The sequence below is a fragment of the Spinacia oleracea genome, chromosome 5, assembly GCF_020520425.1.
Source record: "Spinacia oleracea cultivar Varoflay chromosome 5, BTI_SOV_V1, whole genome shotgun sequence".
Classification (NCBI taxonomy): Eukaryota; Viridiplantae; Streptophyta; class Magnoliopsida; order Caryophyllales; family Amaranthaceae; genus Spinacia; species Spinacia oleracea.
Window position 1 is genome coordinate 36,912,408 of NC_079491.1, and position 19,672 is coordinate 36,932,079.

Consider the following 19,672-nt stretch of genomic DNA (forward strand, 5'->3'; position numbering starts at 1 on the left):
GTTTATTGTGAACATAACTTAAATAATAATCATGAACCATGCTATATTGTTGACTTAGGAAATTATTTTCATGATGAAATATATGCCAATACTAGTACTATGACTTTTACTGAGTTGTTACAACACGATAACGAGGATGATAATGATTTTGAGAATCATATCACACCTATACTAGATGATGGAATTGATTATGATAAAGACGGTAGTGATATGGATGATGAATAGGTTGTTGATGCAATAGAAAAGGTTAAACAAGCTAAGAAAACTGAAAGGGACTACGAGGAGGAACTTAAGCAACTTGAAAGAGTGGCACAAAAAAAAAGGAAGCAACCTGATGATTTGGATAGTGAATATGAAGATTCTACTGACCTGGACAGTCCTGACGAAGCCTCCGATGAGGAAGATTGTGGGTATATAGTGCCAGCACCACCCAAAAAAAAGATCTTCAATGTTCCAAAAATACAAACAAGGGACAACACCTCAAGAAACTGTGTTCTATGTTGGGAAAGAATTTGATAATGCAGAGCAGTTGAGAAAAGCAATAACAGACTATAGTATTTTTCATGGGAGGGATGTGCATTTGAGTACAAACAAAAAAAATAGGATCGGAGCCGATTGTAAAGTACAAGGTTGCAAATGGAGAATTTGGGCTTCTTGGGCTACTGGTAAAAAGAACTTTTCAGATTAAAACACATCATGCTGAGCATATTTATGGTAGAAAGAACAAGGTGACAATGATTTCTTCGTCATGGGTTGCTTCAACTTATGCTAGTAAGTTTAAGATTAACCCATATATGAAATTGCGAGAAATAGTGGAGCATGTGTGGTGTGATTGGGGTTTAAAGATTTCCATCTGGCTAGCAGTTAAGGCTAGGAAAAAGGGACAAGCTATGATTCTTGGTGAGTATCGAGAACAATATGGCTTATTACACAGATATGCGTTGGAGATATTTAAGGCGAACTCTAACAATACAGTTGCTTTGAAATTAGACAACGGAGAATTTCAACGAGTGTACTTTTGTTTTGAAGCATTGAGGAAAGGGTTTCTTGTTAGGTTATGATACATATGACATTTACATAGATCATGCGGAAACAACCATTAACCCAGGAAACATATTATTTACACATAATCATATAGCATAATTAGATGCATACTCTTTGTTGCGTGCCTTCCCTAGCTGCGCCCGAACCGAACAAGAACAAGTCTTTTAGGACTCCAAGTGTCGTCCCTCCGTAGATAGTCCACAGCACGTCCGGATCCGCCTTAAGATTGACCAACTAGAATCGCCCTTAAGGTACTAGAAAATTCGGCACTTTTATGAGCAAGATGTGTTTTAATTTTCTCTCAAAAAACTCACTTTTGAATACTTTGAAACTTGTATATAAATTATGACCCCTAGGCCTTTATTTATAGAGTTATGGAAAAGGAATCGTAATCCTAGTAGGATGCGAATTAATTGGAATTAGAATCCTACATGAATTCTATTTAATTAATTTATCCAATTAGGAATAGACATTTAATCATACACTGACTCTTGCAGATTCAGGAATCACGCATGAGCACAAACTCACACACACACGGCAGCCACAAGGACTGCCCATGCGTGCGAGCTGCAGCCCACGCAGCAAGGCCCACGCATCCGTGGCCTTGGCGCGCGCTGGGCTTGTGGCGTGCGTGCTTGCTGGGCGACGGCCTGGCTTCGTGCTGGGCCTTCGTCCGGCAGGCCTCGTCCGATGCTAATTCGTACGATACGCTTCCGATTAAATTTCCATTTCCGGAATCTATTTCCGATACGAACAATATTTAATATTTCCGATTCCGGAATTAATTTCCGTTTCGAACAAATATTTAATATTTCCGTTTCCGGAATTATTTTCCGATTCCGGCAATATTTCCGATTCTGACAATATTTCCGTTTCCGGCAATATTTCCGATTCTGGTAATATTTCCATTTCCAATAATATTTTCCGATACGTACCATGTTTCCGTTTCCGGCAACATCTACGACTTGGATAATATTCATATTTCCGATACGATCCATATTTCCGTTTCCGGGAATATCATCGTTTCCGGAGTATTCATTTCTTGCTTGTGACGATCTTAGCTCCCACTGAAACCAAGATCCGTCGGTTCCGAATATTCATAGATGGAGTATTTAATGCCATTAAATACTTGATCCGTTTACGTACTATTTGTGTGACCCTACGGGTTCAGTCAAGAGTAAGCTGTGGATTAATATCATTAATTCCACTTGAACTGAAGCGGCCTCTAGCTAGGCATTCAGCTCACTTGATCTCACTGAATTATTAACTTGTTAATTAATACTGAACCGCATTTATTAGACTTAACATAGAATGCATACTTGGACCAAGGGCATTATTTCCTTCAGTCTCCCACTTGTCCTTAGGGACAAGTGTGCATTTCCTAATTCCTTTGTCGCTCGATGCTTGCTCTTGAACATAAGGTAAGAGTTGTCATCCTTATTATGTCCAGAGGTGTTCCTCGGTTTCAGAGTTCAACTGATCAAATAAACAGATAATCATAGCCTATGATTCATCCGAGCACGGCCATGCATTTCACAGTTTCTAGCTCTCCGAGTGGCCTTGTACAACTTTTAAGCATCTCATCCCGATTTATGGGAGGACAATCCCAATCTTGCGATCTTGAGATTAGACTTCGTTTGATAGGTGATTACCTGAGCGTTGCCTTTATAGCCTCCTTTTACGGTGCGACGGTTGGTCAACGTCAAAGCAACCAGTTCTCAAACAAGTAATCTCAAATCACTCAGGTATTGAGGATTTAGTGTCTAATAATTTAATGAAATTTACTTATGACAGACTTTCATCTCTTACAGTAAAGTTTCATAGGTCTTGTCCGATACTAGTCTTCCCAAAGTAAGTATCTATGCAAATGATTATGACATTGCCATGTCCACATAGTTCAAGAAACAGAACTACTAGTCATCTTGCATTCTAATCGTCTAACGTTTTCTATGCGTCCAATTTTATAGAAAACTCCGATTAGGGACCATTTTCAACCTTTGACATTCAAGTTCACTTGATAGACATTTCTTAGTCACAGGACTGGTCCTGACAGTCTATCTTGAATATATCGTCAAATTGAAGGGACTCATCATTTAATACTAAACCAAGATTAAATGGAATATGAAAATACATTTCATATATGATAAATGTTCAACCCCAATGTTTTATAACCATGGGCCTCAAACCCATCTTCTAAAACAATTCATGGAATTCAAAGCTATGCTTGATTTCCAGTGCTACAATGTGAGTGTTGCTTCTCACTTGTTGCATAGGTTTAGTTATCATGCTTTGCCAATCTTAATATCCTTTTCATCGAATGTTCTTCGAGATATGATGATAAGATCTTTTCGAGTTTGTTTATTATGTGATCTAGTCTTTCTTACTTCGATGGTGGTTTTACTCATTTTGCAATGAAGAACCATCAAGTTAGCAGACGTTTTTCTTGCTTCAAGAGTGGTTCTACGCATTTTTCAATGAAGAATCATCAAGCCAGCAGATAGGTGATCTACCCAAGTTCAGTGAAGAACTTTAAACAACCCTGTTTTATTGCTTCTTAGGCAATAATTACTTTTACTTCATCTTTATAGGTTGCTAGTGATGCTTTGTTTGGAATTACTTATCCAAGCAGTTCACAGATATGTGGAATACTCTCAACTATATCTTAGAACATAGAAATCATTATTTTAATTTCCCACGCAACAACTCATGGTCTCCAACCCATGTTGCCATTTCAAAACACGATGCTCTATAGCTCGTCCTTGTCAATGGTTAACTCCAAAGGGGTCTTGCTTGATCCTTTGCCAGTGTTTATGCGTGTAGCATCAATATTTAGCATATCTTTATTTCCTTGAATCAAGAACTATTCCTATGTACCTTTTCAAGTACCATAAGTATTCTTGATCTCAATCTAGTTGATCTTCACTTAGATCAATAGAGATTGGTATATGTTTGTCATGCCTAAAGTCATACGATACGTTTTTGGCGATCCTCATATTATATCATACATGATAAATTCTTTTGCAGAATAATTCCCAATTGAATTCTATTCATGTAACTTTAGCTTATCTAGTTTCAGTAGATACTAAATTCAGCTAAATTCTTTGACATATAATATAGGTTAAGAATCTCATTTAGACTCTTTGATGTTTAACTTAGTAAATGCTTATACATAGTTCAAACATCCTTTACTTAGATTTATTCATATGGGTCGAATATCTCCAATGGAGTCTTTCGTGTTTGATTTAGTAAATGCCATTACTTAATCCAAAACAATATCATAAGATCTTTGTAAATAGATCTTAATACCCAGTATGTACTAAGTTTCGCCATGGTCCATCATTGATGAATAATTTCAAATCTAAGTCATTAGCATTTGAATGTTATTTCACAATAGAGAGATATGTGTGTGATACACATAGGACCAATTAAGTTTTATGTACTCCCACTAAACTTCTTATACATCTATAAGAATCATGTACATTTTATGAAACTAAAATGCTTATTAGCTTCACTTAAAATACAGTTCCAATTCCCAATTGCTTGCTTAAATCTGTACTTAGATTTTATAAGCTAGCTTTCCTTTTCAAGCATTTATTTGGATCCACAAATCCTATGACATGCCATGTACATAGTTTATTCCAACATTTGATTGAGGAATACTTTTGTCATCCAATTGCCATATTTACCAATATGCAATCATTGCTTGAATTATAGACTTGAAGCATTACGATTTTGCATGAGGTTTCAACACAATCCACATCGTGAATTTGCTTGTAACTTTTAGCAACTAATCTAGCTTTGTGTGTGAACACAATTCATGTTTGATGGTTTTTATCCTTAAAACAAACTTGCAACCAATAGATGTGAAACTATTCTTGCAAATCAACAAAATTTTAATTTTGTCATCAAAACATTGAGTATGTTTTATGGCCTCTAACCATTTAAACATATAGTCTATATATGGCCTCTAACCATTTTAGGGAATCTATATTTCGTCATAGCTTTCTTACAAGTCACAAACTCATTAATCTATATGATAATAGTTTGACTGCAAGTTGTAGGTTTCTTCACTATTTAATAGAAGAATCTCATAGTTTCATTGACCTGATCTCTATGTTTCTTCACTATCTAATAGAAGAATCTCATAGTTTCAGTGACTTGAATTCTATGCCTACTTGGGTATAGAACATCAAACAATAGAATATCAATAGCCACTTGAAAGTCCTTTGAATATTCTGTTCTCCTTGAAGCACTTGTAAAGTCTTCTAAGAGATGTCTATTCTTTAAAGCCACTTCTAAAGTCCTTAAAGAATAAGTTCGGTTTTTCTGAAGCACTTCGAAAAGCCTCCGGAATGTTCGTTTATGTTTGTTGTTCGCCTCGAAAACTTTCGAGGTCTATTTTCTCCCACTTGTCATTTTGGAAACGAATCTCCAAAAGGACATTATTTCGAGCAAACAAACATTATGTTCTCAAAAATTCGTGGTAGAAACAATACCCTTGTGTCTCATTTGAATAAATCACAATGAAACATATATCTAGACTTGGGCCTTAGTTTGTTGAATAACAAACACTAAGCTCCCACTGAGTTTAGCAACTCTTTAGATATATATAATTGAAAAGATATCCTGAAATTACTTTTCAATAGTTTTGACGAATTTGGTTTAGTTTGGTGGTAGTTGAGCATTTTGTTTTAGAAATTATAGGAAAAGTCTCTATGATCCATCATTGATCGAATCAAGTACTAATTGACATCGATTATTCCAACTAAGATATGCCATATCTTGTGGACCTAGATTGTGAAATTACAACACACAATCATTGATGATCATATTTGGTCTTAAGTAATCATCAACATGATCTAACCTAGATCTTTATGATTTCTTGCCAAGTGGATTTTATACTTCTGAATCTTTGAACTAGCCAAACAGATTCAACTTATATCACATTTGAGTAAATAAACCTATATTCACTCGAATCCATGTGAAATAATAAAGTCATAAAATCTTTCTTTAGCTTTGAACTCCATTGTCTAGGCGTTCTAACAATAGTTCATATCTTTTGTTACTTTCAACAAGCAAGACTAGCTTGTCTTAAGTTGATCTAGAAATCAACCAACTTTCAAAAGTCCATTAAAATAGAGCTTTTGAATGTTAAATTGTTGATATGGTCTAAGCAACAATGCCAAAGATTAGTGGAACTCAAATCAAGGGGTTGATTTGAACCTAGTAAAGTTCTTTAAAGAGTTGTTTGTTTTAATCAAGCATATTGACTCAACCTGTAATTGACCATTTCATTCAAATAAACAAACAAACATTGTTTTTGTTTTTCTTGAATGTGAGTCTTTCTGTGTTTGAAGCAGAAATTTAGGTATGTTGATTATGGAACAAAATAGCCATTTAGTTCCAGCCTTTGAAAGGACTTAAAACAAACTAGATGACCCTACAACTAATGTAGCATTGCCATGCTTCATTTCCCACTTGTAGGTCATTAGTGTATCCTAGCTTCCATTGTTTGAGTTATTACCGAAGTAAGAACCTCAAGCGGTATATGATACCAAGGAAGTTTGATTGCTAGGTCACTTCTCTTTAAACATAAACTTATAGGTAGAAACGGAATTGTAAATTCCTTTCATTTGTTCCTTGTTTTCCTATTTCTTGTACCCTTTCTTATAGTCTTAAGAATTGAATTCTTTAGCGTTGACTTTTATACTTTGTTAGACATGTCCAATGTCACCAACAAGGTTCTTTACCATTTTAATTTATGTTGAATATTTTTGTTTCAACTAGATGATCTTACTAGAAGCTTCTAAAGTTCTCTAAGAATCGATCTATTCGAATGTCTAGGGACTAGACTCATTCGAGAATTAAATGGACAAAGATATTAGGTTGTTAACCATTGGTAAAGCTGAGCGTATTAAACTCAATGCTTTATGGTCTCAAAACTACAGTGTATTTTGAATTCACAAGCACCAATTGGTTTGCCATTCGATTTTGATATTCGAAAACAACCATAAAAGTCGATATAAGAAACGTACATTTTAAATTGCTCACTTTCTCTCTTTTCCGTGAATCGTTCTTGGATTCACTACCAATCGAGGAAATTTACTGTTACCTTTCTAAAAGGATTTATTGCAGTGCAAGATATTTAATTATAAACAATAATTAAAACATACATTGAAGCATGCAAAGTCTAAACATTTATCATGAATAATAACTTGAAAATTAAAGCAATCATGCAATTTCAACAAGTTATTAGCATTTTATTCGAATTTATTGTTCCGGCAGGTGTGAATAAAATGATTCCAAGATCCTAAAATCATTGAAGAACTAAGCACAGTTTGCCGACTTAATCCTAGAACATCTTAGGTAAGCAAAAGCCTTTTGCTAATAGTCTAGAAACTATTCTTGGTTGATAGGTACGTCTAAGAACTTATTAGGTAAACCTATCGAATTTTCCACGACATAAAAGGACTCCTTACTTATATCGTTGAGTTTCACCAAAACTAACATGTACTCACAATTATTTGTGTACCTTGCCCCTTTAGGACCAATAAGTAACACCTCGCTGAGCGAAAACTATTACTAGATTGATGTAAAGGATATCCAAGCAAGTGTATATTTTGGCATGGCACCTTTTAACTCAATTTTTAAGTTTGGAACTTAAGGCTCTTACTATGTTGGTTAGATTTTAAGTGAACTAAAATCCTTAATCATGCAACATAATCAAGCTTTTGATCTCATGCATTTTAAGACATATTTAAAGCAATAAATAACTTAAAACATGCATAAGATATTTGTGATCTAGTATGGCCCGACTTCATCTTGAAGCTTTGACTTCAAAGTCCGTCTTGAAAATCTCCGTGGGAGGCACCATTTTCTTCAAATAGGATAAGCTATAACTAATTACAACTATTTGATGGTTCGCAGACCATATTTGAATTGAAAAATAACTTTGGTACTTTAGACCAATTACATTCAAATTAATGGTACGCAGACCATATTTTCTATCCTATTTGGGCCATACTAGTCACTTCATAACCTGCAAAACAGTACATATACAATATATACCATTCACCCATTCATTATCATGAATGGCCCACATAGCTGGTTAGTAAAACACATTATGCATCACGTAAACATTTGCAGCAATTAATCAAGGGCACCAATAATCTACCAATTATTCAGTCCTTATTAATTCTAATCAAGTTGTTTTAACCTTAAGGTTTTGTAGACCTAATCAAGAGTTTATGACTAAAAAGCGCTCCCACTCAAACCAATAAATTCATATGCTTTACCAATTTTAAACATAAAAATGTATTTCTAGTCCAACCGGAAACATACAAATTTAATTAAAATTTAAAGCTCATATAAATTTATAATTGAATCCAAAAATTTAATTTAATTTCAGTCGCATTTAAATTAATTCATGATTTTAATTTTAGTAAAATAATTAGAATAAATTCCATTTATTATAATTATAATATTCAAAATTAAAATCCAAGAAATTAATTCAAATTATTAATTTTAAAATTAATTAAAATTACGTGAACTGAAATTTTCAAATTAAACATTCAAAACGATCTAATCGTAACGCAAACACCCTACGCGTTGCACGCCCATGGGCCGTACGCACACAGCCATTGCTGGCCATGTGCACGCAGCCCATGCGCTCGTAGCATAGCTGCTGCTGTCCCAACGCAAGCCTCCGCATAGCGCCCATCGCACGCGAGCTATCGCTCGCAGCGCGCGCGCGCGACATCGCTCGCTGGCGCGCGAGATCGCTCGCTGGGCGCGCAAGCTCGCTCGCTGCGCGCGCGAGCCATCGCTCGCTGGGGCGCGAGATCGCTCGCTGCGCGCGCGCGAGCCATCGCTCGCTGGTGCGCGACATCGCTCGCTGGGCGGGCGACATCGCGCGCTGTGCGCGCGAGCAGTGCTGGGCGCAGCGCTCGTGGCACGCGAGCTTGCGCTCGCTGCGCGCGAGGCTGCGCGCACTTGTGCGAGGCAGCGCGCGTTGTGGCGCAGCTCGCTTGCTGCCCACACGCGACTGCCTTGGCTCGCCCTTCGCCCATGCCCATACGTTCATTGCTCGTGGCACACGACACAAGGCAGGGCTGCTGCCTTGCGCTCGTGCACTACGCCCTTGCTCATTGCATTCGTGCCGCACGGGCGACGAGCTCCCTTGCTCGTCGTCGCATGCCCGCATTATACAACACCCCTTAAGGGTAACACGAAGCGTCCATTGCTTCGTGCGTGCAAGTTATTTGAACGAATCGCAAGAAAATTTAAAATTTATATTTAAAATTAATGACAAATTAATAAATATTATTAATTTCATAATTTTAGGGCGAAAAAATCGAAAATTTATTATCCAATTGATTTCCGATTGTTATGGATTCAAGTCTAGGTCATAAAAATTTAAAATTTATCGTAAATTTACAATTTTTATGGTGGTTTTTAATCATAGGTTTCTAATTAAATTACAATTAATTATGAAAATCAAATTAATTCTAAATTATTCTAATTTTCAACAAATTAATCATAATTACAAATTAGATTGCATAATTAACAAGACTAGGCATTCAAACTTGTTAAACATATGCAGTAGGTCAATCAAAAATTCAAGATTTATCAACAAGAATCGCAAATATTTAATTTAACATCTTAAATTTACGAAATTTTGCATTCGAAAAACTAAAACCTTCGAAAAGTCATAGTTAGGCTTCGAATTTGAGAATTCTGGGTTCGGCAGAAAAATACTATTTTTGTCAAAATTTTAGAATGCCTTTTACATGCGGAATTGACACAAAAATCACTCAATTCGGATGAGTAATGAAGAAACTGCCGAAAAACTGCGTACATATAATTAAATAAACGCAATTTGCAATTAATTAACAATTACGAAAATTAATCACCCCTTTTAATTCTTGCAAATTTGTAATATTTAACCATGTTCATGCAATTTAGATTATGAAAATAATAAGGGGCTCGTGATACCACTGTTAGGTTATGATACATATGACATTTACATAGATCATGCGGAAACAACCATTAACCCAGGAAACATATTATTTACACATAATCATATAGCATAATTAGATGCATACTCTTTGTTGCGTGCCTTCCCTAGCTGCGCCCGAACCGAACAAGAACAAGTCTTTTAGGACTCCAAGTGTCGTCCCTCCGTAGATAGTCCACAGCACGTCCGGATCCGCCTTAAGATTGACCAACTAGAATCGCCCTTAAGGTACTAGAAAATTCGGCACTTTTATGAGCAAGATGTGTTTTAATTTTCTCTCAAAAAACTCACTTTTGAATACTTTGAAACTTGTATATAAATTATGACCCCTAGGCCTTTATTTATAGAGTTATGGAAAAGGAATCGTAATCCTAGTAGGATGCGAATTAATTGGAATTAGAATCCTACATGAATTCTATTTAATTAATTTATCCAATTAGGAATAGACATTTAATCATACACTGACTCTTGCAGATTCAGGAATCACGCATGAGCACAAACTCACACACACACGGCAGCCACAAGGACTGCCCATGCGTGCGAGCTGCAGCCCACGCAGCAAGGCCCACGCATCCGTGGCCTTGGCGCGCGCTGGGCTTGTGGCGTGCGTGCTTGCTGGGCGACGGCCTGGCTTCGTGCTGGGCCTTCGTCCGGCAGGCCTCGTCCGATGCTAATTCGTACGATACGCTTCCGATTAAATTTCCATTTCCGGAATCTATTTCCGATACGAACAATATTTAATATTTCCGATTCCGGAATTAATTTCCGTTTCGAACAAATATTTAATATTTCCGTTTCCGGAATTATTTTCCGATTCCGGCAATATTTCCGATTCTGACAATATTTCCGTTTCCGGCAATATTTCCGATTCTGGTAATATTTCCATTTCCAATAATATTTTCCGATACGTACCATGTTTCCGTTTCCGGCAACATCTACGACTTGGATAATATTCATATTTCCGATACGATCCATATTTCCGTTTCCGGGAATATCATCGTTTCCGGAGTATTCATTTCTTGCTTGTGACGATCTTAGCTCCCACTGAAACCAAGATCCGTCGGTTCCGAATATTCATAGATGGAGTATTTAATGCCATTAAATACTTGATCCGTTTACGTACTATTTGTGTGACCCTACGGGTTCAGTCAAGAGTAAGCTGTGGATTAATATCATTAATTCCACTTGAACTGAAGCGGCCTCTAGCTAGGCATTCAGCTCACTTGATCTCACTGAATTATTAACTTGTTAATTAATACTGAACCGCATTTATTAGACTTAACATAGAATGCATACTTGGACCAAGGGCATTATTTCCTTCATTTCTTGCAGGATGTAGACCATTTATTTCACTAGATGGTTGCTTTTTGAAAGGTCCGTTTGGTGGGCAACTTCTAGTAGCCGTCGGGAGAGATGGAAACAATCAAATGTTTCCGATTGCATGGGCTGTTGTGGAGGTTGAAAGTGGTGATAGTTGGGGTTGGTTTTTGGAACTCTTAGCTCAAGACCTAGGTACGAATGATGGTGCAAGTTATACCTTAATGTCAGATCAACAAAAGGGTTTAGTGAAAGCTGTTAGTGAAATATGGAAGCAATCAGAAGTTAGGTGTTGTGCTAGACATGTCTACTGTAATTTTAGGGGCGTGTTTGGTGGGGGGCAAGAACTCAGGAAATGGTTCTGGAGGATTGCCAAAAGTACAACTGAAAATGTTTTCCGTGAAAATATTGAAGCTTTTAAAAAAGTTTCTGATGCTGCAGCAAATGACTTGCTGAAAAGGAATTACAGTAAATGGTGCAGGGCATTCTACACACCTCAATCTTGTTGTGATAACATAGACAATAACATGAGTGAGGTCTTCAATGCATATATTCTTAACTCTAGGCACAAACCAATCATTACTATGCTAGAGGACATAAGGGAGAGTATCATGGAGAGGTAATTTAAGAAGAGAGATTTCATCAGCAAGAAAGAGTGTTTTATTTGTCCGAGAATTCAAAAAAAGTTGGAAGAGAACAAGTTAAAGTCAAGGGGGTGGTCTGCATTTTGGGATGGGAGGTTTAAGTTTGGTGTGAGAGAAGGGATTGATCAAACTAAATATGTTATTGATCTAAGGGATAGAACTTGCAGCTGCAATGCATGGCAACTTAGCGGAGTTCCTTGCAAACACGCAATTGCTGCCATTTGGAAGTCAGTGGAACATCCCTAGCAATATGTTGCAAGTTGTTTTACTAAACTTGAATATTTGAAGGCTTATGATTATCCTTTGGAGCCTTTAAATGGACCTAATGAATGGCCAATTTCACTAGCAGAACCAATTTTGGCCCCTCCATTTAAGAAGGTTAGAGGTAGACCACAAATAGCTAGAAAAAAACAGGTTGGAGAAGTTACTAGCAATGGTAAAATGAGGAAGACTGGCATGATAATGAAATGCAGTGTATGTGGAGAGCAAGGACATAACAAAAGAAGATGCAACTTAAGAGTAACCGAAGAGCCCCCTCCAATTCACCATCCCCTACAACATAAGAAAAAAGGGAAGAAACAAGCCTCCCTTGTCACTGCTAATATACCTCCTCCATCAAATGACCATGCCCCTCCTGCACCCCAAATGCATCAAAGAGGGGTAGGGTTGATGACATATCCTAATGAGTTTCAGAGGGTAACCTCAGTAAGTTCACTCACTTAACTCCTTGAAACAATCATTTATATTATATATGCTGCATTATGTTAATGGTTTTTGTTTTAATTTCTCATAGATTAATCAACCAAGGAGGCAAGCTGCTTACTACGTAGATTATGGGGGAGAGCAAACTTTGCGGTCAACGACAATAATGAATGACAATGCTCAATTACCATCACTATCAACACAAAATAGTGTTACTTCCTCTAATCATAGCTTTATTGCTCCAAAAGGAAGAAATTATATATACTCTCAAGCATTACAGGTATTATTTTCTTAAAACCTCCATGTTGAACTCATTCTTTTTACAATAAAATCAAGTAAACTTACCAACTAATAAGCCATACTCTTGTTGCAAGGATTTGGCTAACAAAAATAGAGTCCTCTGCAATCGAGATTGATCAGAGGGTGCAAAACATTTTAAATTCCAGGTAAACTCATTTCTGTAAATTCATTTTTCTACTTGTAAGCTAGACAATACTACTTTAATAAATGTATAAAATGACTCATCACTTTGGAGTTGGGATTACCTGATATGGGATTATAATCATTCTATTTGATGAGCTATGAGTTGAGTGTAAAAATGCATTGCATACGTTGCAAGGTGCATATCTGATCTACTTTGTTATTTTAAGGGACATATTATCTGATAGTTTGTTAATATTTCTATTTTATGCTCTGTATTTCAGGAACTTGGCATCACTGCTCTCCGTATCAAGCTCCGTGCTACTGGAGGAAACAAGACTAAGACTCCTGGATCAGGTGTTCAGTCTGCACTTAGAGCCCTATGATAGTTCTATAGACTTATTTAATTAGAAGTAGTATGGAGTACTAAATAGCATTGAACAATTTGTGAAGGATAAACATTTATCCAAGAAACTAGTTGTAATTTTTTTGGGCAAATTTTGTGGTTACTCTGATCATTTTAGTGGTCATATTATGACCGGAATTTGCAGTACAGTTTAATCTTCATAAATTGTATTTTGTTTTTTTTTTAAATTAAATATTGTATTTATTTTATAAAAAAAACAAAGCTTGCCGGAATATTATTTCTCCGGCCATAGTCGATCCCTAAATGATGAAGGATATAAGGTGAGTCCCCAAATGATGAAAATTATGAAAGGTAAGTCCCTAAAAGTGTATTTTACTCGTTTAGACATGTTACTTTTTTTTATAATTTTAGAGGAGATACTTTTTAGTTTAGGTATGTTACTTAGGGGAGATACCTTCTTAGTTTAGGTATGTTACTTCTATAGTTTAGAAATGTTACTTTTTTTTTTTATAATTTTAGAGGAAATACTTTTTTTAGTTTAGGTATGTTACTTCTATAGTTTATACATGTTACTTTTTTTTATACGGAGTAGTTTTCGGGGAGATAATTTCTTAGTTTAGGTATGTTACTTCTATAGTTTAGACATGTTACTTTTCTTTTAATAATTTTAGAGGAGGTATTTTTTTTAGTTTAGGTATGTTACTTCTATAGTTTAGACATGTTACTTTATTTTATAATTTTAAATGAGGTACTTTTTTAGTTTAGGTATGTTACTTCTATAGTTTAGACATGTTACTTTTTTTTTTATACGGAATAGTTTTAGGGGATGTACATTTTTAGTTTAGGTATGTTACTTCTATAGTTTAGACATGTTACTTTTTTTTGTATAATTTTAGAGGAGGTACTTTTTTAGTTTAGCTATTACTTCTATAGTTTAGATCTGTTACTTTTTTTTATATAATTTTAGAGGAGGTACGCTATTGGTTTCGCGCTCGTCACACCATCAAGTTGATGGTGTGACTGGTCTCACAGGAGACGCGCTGATTATCAAACTACATATATACAAAGAAAATAATGTTTGGGTCTTAGATTAATTAGCATGAATCCGGGACATTATTTTCTTTGTATATTGGAAACTAATCCGGGACAAAGAAGATGTAATATGATGTAGAGTATTATTGGGAGAAGAAGGCTCTGTTTGGCAAGCATTTTCAGTCATCTTAAATGATTAGGTGTTAATGATATAAGTCACCTTAAATGATTAGAAGTGTTTGTTAAAGAGCTGAAATGCAATTTAAGGTGAATAAGGTGACTGATCTTGAAACGTTATTCTGACTAACGTTTCAAGATCAGTCACCTGAAACTTTTTTTTAAAGTAAATAATTAATACACTAGTCTAATATAATCACAAAAGCTTAAGCACATAATTGTATTGTTGATCCTAACATACATCTCCGGATACACGAGAAACCCCCGAAGAGTCACCGACTTGAAACGACAAAGATTGATAGCAAGCCGTCCTGGAAGCAATTGTGGTGGCTTCTAATAAAAAAAAATGGTTGAGTTTAGCAATGGTAGGATGATTATTAATACGGAGGAGCAAAGGGGTTAATGGAGTTTTCTACACTCCGAGAAGGAGAAGAAGATGGTGCCTGGTGATGTTTGGGACTTTGGGACTTTGGCATACAGTGCTGGGTTTGACAGAGGATAATAAAGAATTAAAGAAAGAAGAAGATTCGTATTATAAAAATACTCGTATTTTTCAATTAAAATAATAATTTTTTTTTGAAGGTAAAATAAATAAAAACTTGGGGCCGAGAAAATTGGTTTAAAATAGGACACTTTCAATATAAATAAGTAAATTTAAGTAGGGCATTGGGCCCTTTTAACTTGGTGAATTTTGGTTAAAAAATGTTTATGAAAAATATATTCAAAACAAGGAATTGTTCGTAATTAATCGAAAGATAGGATGTTTTGATAATAACGAGTAAATATAGGATTGTTATAATCCCTTTTTTCCGACATATATATGGAGTACTCCATATCATATTTGTAGCTATTTTTACAAAGGAAATAACCCGTATCTAGTTGTGGAAATACATATAACATTAATTAAAGTTACTACTCCCTATTAAATTTCAGATGCTTAAAATACTAGTTTTACCAAACAGTTGATGCAAAAACCTACCTTATCAGTTTCAGGTGTTACCGTATTAGTTTCAGCTCAATTTCAACTAGTGTTGAGAAACAGAGCCGGAGTATTTTTGTGACAAATTGAACATCCATACACTATTTAAACTTGAAGGTTAGCCAAAAAATCGAAAGGCAATCAACTAGGCCCAATTAAGAACACAATGTAAGGAATGAAATTAAACAAGCGAAGATTATGGGAAAAAACAATCTTCAACGGACAGGGAATAGTGGAATATATTACGTTGCCGTTTCAACCAAATAAAATATAGATGTAGTACAAAAGTTCACAGTCACACGTAACGGGTGTTTATGTCTAGTGTATAAGTAAAAGTTTTGTGTTTTAGCAAGCCTTTGCTAGAAGATTCGTCCATAAACATTTATCTTAGGGTTGCAAATGATTCTGGTGGCAATAATAAGGCCAGGAAGACTTGATCAAAGTCAAGCTTTAACAAAGCAAGAGTGGTAAGTGTCAAAGATAATGTATTCATGTTAAATCAATGCAACCAATTTAAAGTGTAGCATTTGTTTTGGTGTGTATTCCAGAAGACTTGATTGATCAAAAGGACAAAGGCCTTCCAAAGTCTAGCCGAAATATCCAAAACAGCGGCAATAAACTTAGAAATTTGATGTCAATTTACTTTAAGAAAAAGACAAACATTCCACCAACTACCAAGTCAGTAGTGTCGGAGTACGAAGTATCTCACTGACTCAGTCCAACTCAATACAACAACAATCTGAAAATTTAGGTTCCTTTCATTATCCTTTTTTGAGGTGTGATAAATTGATCGATAACTTTTGTGTAAGACCGCCTTACCGGAAAGACCACTTCAATTGTTAACTAATTGGTTTCACTGCTTAACTAATTTATTCCATTGCTTAACTAACCAGCTAGTTCTAGTACTTAACTAATTAGTTTCATTGCTTAACTAATTGATTTCAGTATTTAACTAATTAGTTTAAGTCATTAACTAATTAGTTCTAGTGATTAACTTATACGACACCAGTGTGGTCTTTTGTATAAGACCGCCTTACATAAAAGTTTGTATAAATTGATGGGGACATCGGGTGTTATGTCCATACCCACCAAAAAAAGGCAAAGAAATAGGAAAATGATGGGCCACACTTAAATAAATTGGTAAAATTGTTGTTAACTTATTATACACTGCCAACGCTTGTAATACTATAATGTTGTATAAATACAGTCATTTTTGTGTTAAAATCTGCCATAACCACCCAAAAAAATGAAATGAAATAGAAAAAGTATGGGACCACTCAAATAAATGGGTAAAAATATTACCATATATATTATCATCATTTGTATAAATATTATCATTGTTGTATTAAAATACTGTTATTGTTGCCGATACTTTAATACTTTGTTTGATTTTTCAACATCTTATGCAAAACACCATTTTATCCCTAGGTATGGGCAAACCTCTTTTTAACAATAAGTTGTTTCTTATAGAAACTTTTGCAGAAGCCTAATGCCAAACCTAATTGCGGGCCACAATACAACCGAGAAATCAACAATGTTTTCTTACGAGTAAGTGAGTAACGACGACAATCACCCAACAAGAAATCTCTCTCTTTTTCTCTCTCTAAGAAAATCGCCTCCCCTAAGGAAACTCCACCGCCCCAGCTCGAACCTCGCCGGTGGCCAGGCACCTCTCCGGCCAGCTACCGGCGAGTGTTCTCTTCTTAATTTTCTTTAGTTTAATTAAGTTTTTCTTCGGCCTCCTTCAACTTAAGATCGGTCAGATCTGTTTTTTATCCAAGGAGAGGAGTTTTCGGAGGCGAAGTTCTTGTGTTCAGATTCAAAGGTGACAAAGAAGTGGACGATCTCAATCTAAAAGCTACCCTAGTGCCGCCGCGGAGCGATTTCAGAGTTGATTTCCTTGGTGGTAAAGGTAAAATTAGGGTTAGGGTTTTAATTTGGGGTTTTCTTGTTTTTGCCTAGCAGGGTTTCTTAATTTAAAGCATTGAGTTTGGAGGTTAATTGATCGGGTTAGAGAGTCAACTTAGGCGGCTTTCCATCCCTTCTCTATTCGCCGCCGTCGTCGTTCGTCGGTAAAGGTATTTTTAGGGTTAGGGTTGTGTGAACTTGGAATAGCTGTTTGTTTTGGGTTGTCTCTTGTGTAAGTTGTGGATAGTACCCTGTGTGTTGGTTTCTTGGCTTGTTATCCTGATTCCGGCTAATCGCCTCTGTCTTGTTTGTGTCGGACCACCCCGATCTGGACGGTAAAGGTAAGAACCGCCGTCTTGTAGTGTCGACTTACCCCGACCTTGATAGTAAAGGTAAAGGTTAGTTTAGTGTTTTAGGTTTTGGGTTAAACTTGCCATTTGTGTGTTGCCCGTATCTCCTCTGCTTTGCTTTGTGTTAGTGCTAGGTTCAAGAATGGTCTATTTTAGTAGGCTTGGCTGGGTGGTATTGTTCTTGGTTTTTTTTGGTGTTAGTAGTTGTCCTTCTGCTATTGTTGACTGTGGGTTTCAATTGTAGATTCTAGTTGTTTGGGTTTCAAGTGATTGATCCGTGAATTTAGGTTCAATCTGGAGGTGGTATAAGGTAGTTCAATTACTGGGGTTTATGGTTGGTTTTGGAGACTTAATAATGGTTGAAGTTCTCTCTTTCTCTATAGTTGTTAATGGAGGAAGTATAAGTTAGTGTGTATTGGGGAACTTCATCTCTTTCGGTTGTGGGCTTGGAGTATGCTGCTCTGGTAGTTTGATGAGGGAAGGATTAGTAGGAGTTAGGAAAGGTTTGTGTCCTAGGGTAGGGGTTGTTCTCTGGTCGTGGAGGTTAGCTTATGTTAATCCCCATTTTAGGTCAGCGTTGAGAATGTTTCTTGACGCTTTCAAAACCCCAAATGTTAACGCTGCTCCCCAAATTTTGGGGATTCATAGCATGCTATCCGAGTTATGTTTATTAACTCAAGACGCTTGTGTTAAACTCACAAGGTCTTTCACCCTTGCCTTGGGCGTTGTTATCTTTTCGGTGCTTTCCTTGTCTTTTAAGCTCTACAGGTTCTCGAAAGAGACTTCAAATGATAATCGTCCTGGTTTCTGCACCATCTCTTATAAAGAGTTCACACTCACAAAAGGCCTTGGCAAAAATCAAGGCAGGTTCGACAAGCACGGGATAACACAAGAAGAGCATACCTCCCTCTTGGTATTTTGTTACCTATGAAGTTTGTGTAATGGTCTATAAAGACCTTAGTGGTTTAGTAGTTGTAGTATGTAGTTTGTAAAACCTTTTCAATTATGCAAATTTAAGCCTATGTCAAAAAAAAAAAAAAAAAAAAAATGAGTAACGACGATTTATGTCTTGTTCACTTTCCTGGATTTTTGAATAGTTGAAATATGTTCAACGATTGAACTGATATTTAGCTACTCCATAACTAATTACATTTTTTTAATACTAGTAGATGGTTGCGCGCGTTGCGCGTAATGTGGCTGAAAATTTAAATTTGGCTCTGATAGTGTTCTAGCACCCTAATTTTTAAATTTTTTTTGAATTGGGATTGATTTCGGATTTTTAGGAATCCCGTCCAAAAAGTTCATATATATCGATCGGATCAGATCCTATATCCGAAAATTGAACACCCTATATAGTATATGTTCTACGTTTTATTACCTTAGATAAATTAAAATATAATAATGACATAAGGGTAACCTAATTTCAATGTATTTTTCCTTTTCAACAAAAAGAGTTGAAAATTTGGATACTCGAAACTCGATACTATACACAGTACATGTACTACATTTCATTTGCATAAAAAATGAAATGCAAACGTATATGAGAACTTTTATCTTATTCCCGACTACATTTATAGTTAGGTGTACTCATAATCGGTTTTTATCTTATTGATCGGTTGTACTAAATCGTAAATAAACAAAATCGATAAAGTTAGTACAAAAAAGATATTTGGTACATGTACCCAACTCTAAATATACTTCGTACTTAGGAGCAAG

General features: G+C 35.9%; 1 protein-coding gene across 1 annotated transcript; it reads left to right on the forward strand.

The window, feature by feature from the left end:
• Positions 1-734: 734 nt before the first annotated feature.
• On the forward strand, positions 735-13,018 carry LOC130461438 (uncharacterized). Its single transcript, XM_056829541.1, has 4 exons — positions 735-900; positions 11,393-11,913; positions 12,310-12,726; positions 12,815-13,018. The coding sequence occupies exons 1-4, from the start codon at positions 735-737 to the stop codon at positions 13,016-13,018; spliced, it is 1,308 nt and encodes a 435-aa protein (XP_056685519.1).
• Positions 13,019-19,672: the final 6,654 nt, after the last annotated feature.

Excerpts from the sequence above, each read along its gene's own strand:
- LOC130461438 (XM_056829541.1), top strand. The coding sequence starts at position 735 with ATGATTTCTTCGTCATGGGTTGCTTCAACTTATGCTAGTAAGTTTAAG. Across the intron at positions 901-11,392 it reads GGGACAAGCTATGATTCTTG|GATGTAGACCATTTATTTCA; the intron begins GTGAGTATCGAG and ends CATTTCTTGCAG. Across the intron at positions 12,727-12,814 it reads AGTTTCAGAGGGTAACCTCA|ATTAATCAACCAAGGAGGCA; the intron begins GTAAGTTCACTC and ends AATTTCTCATAG.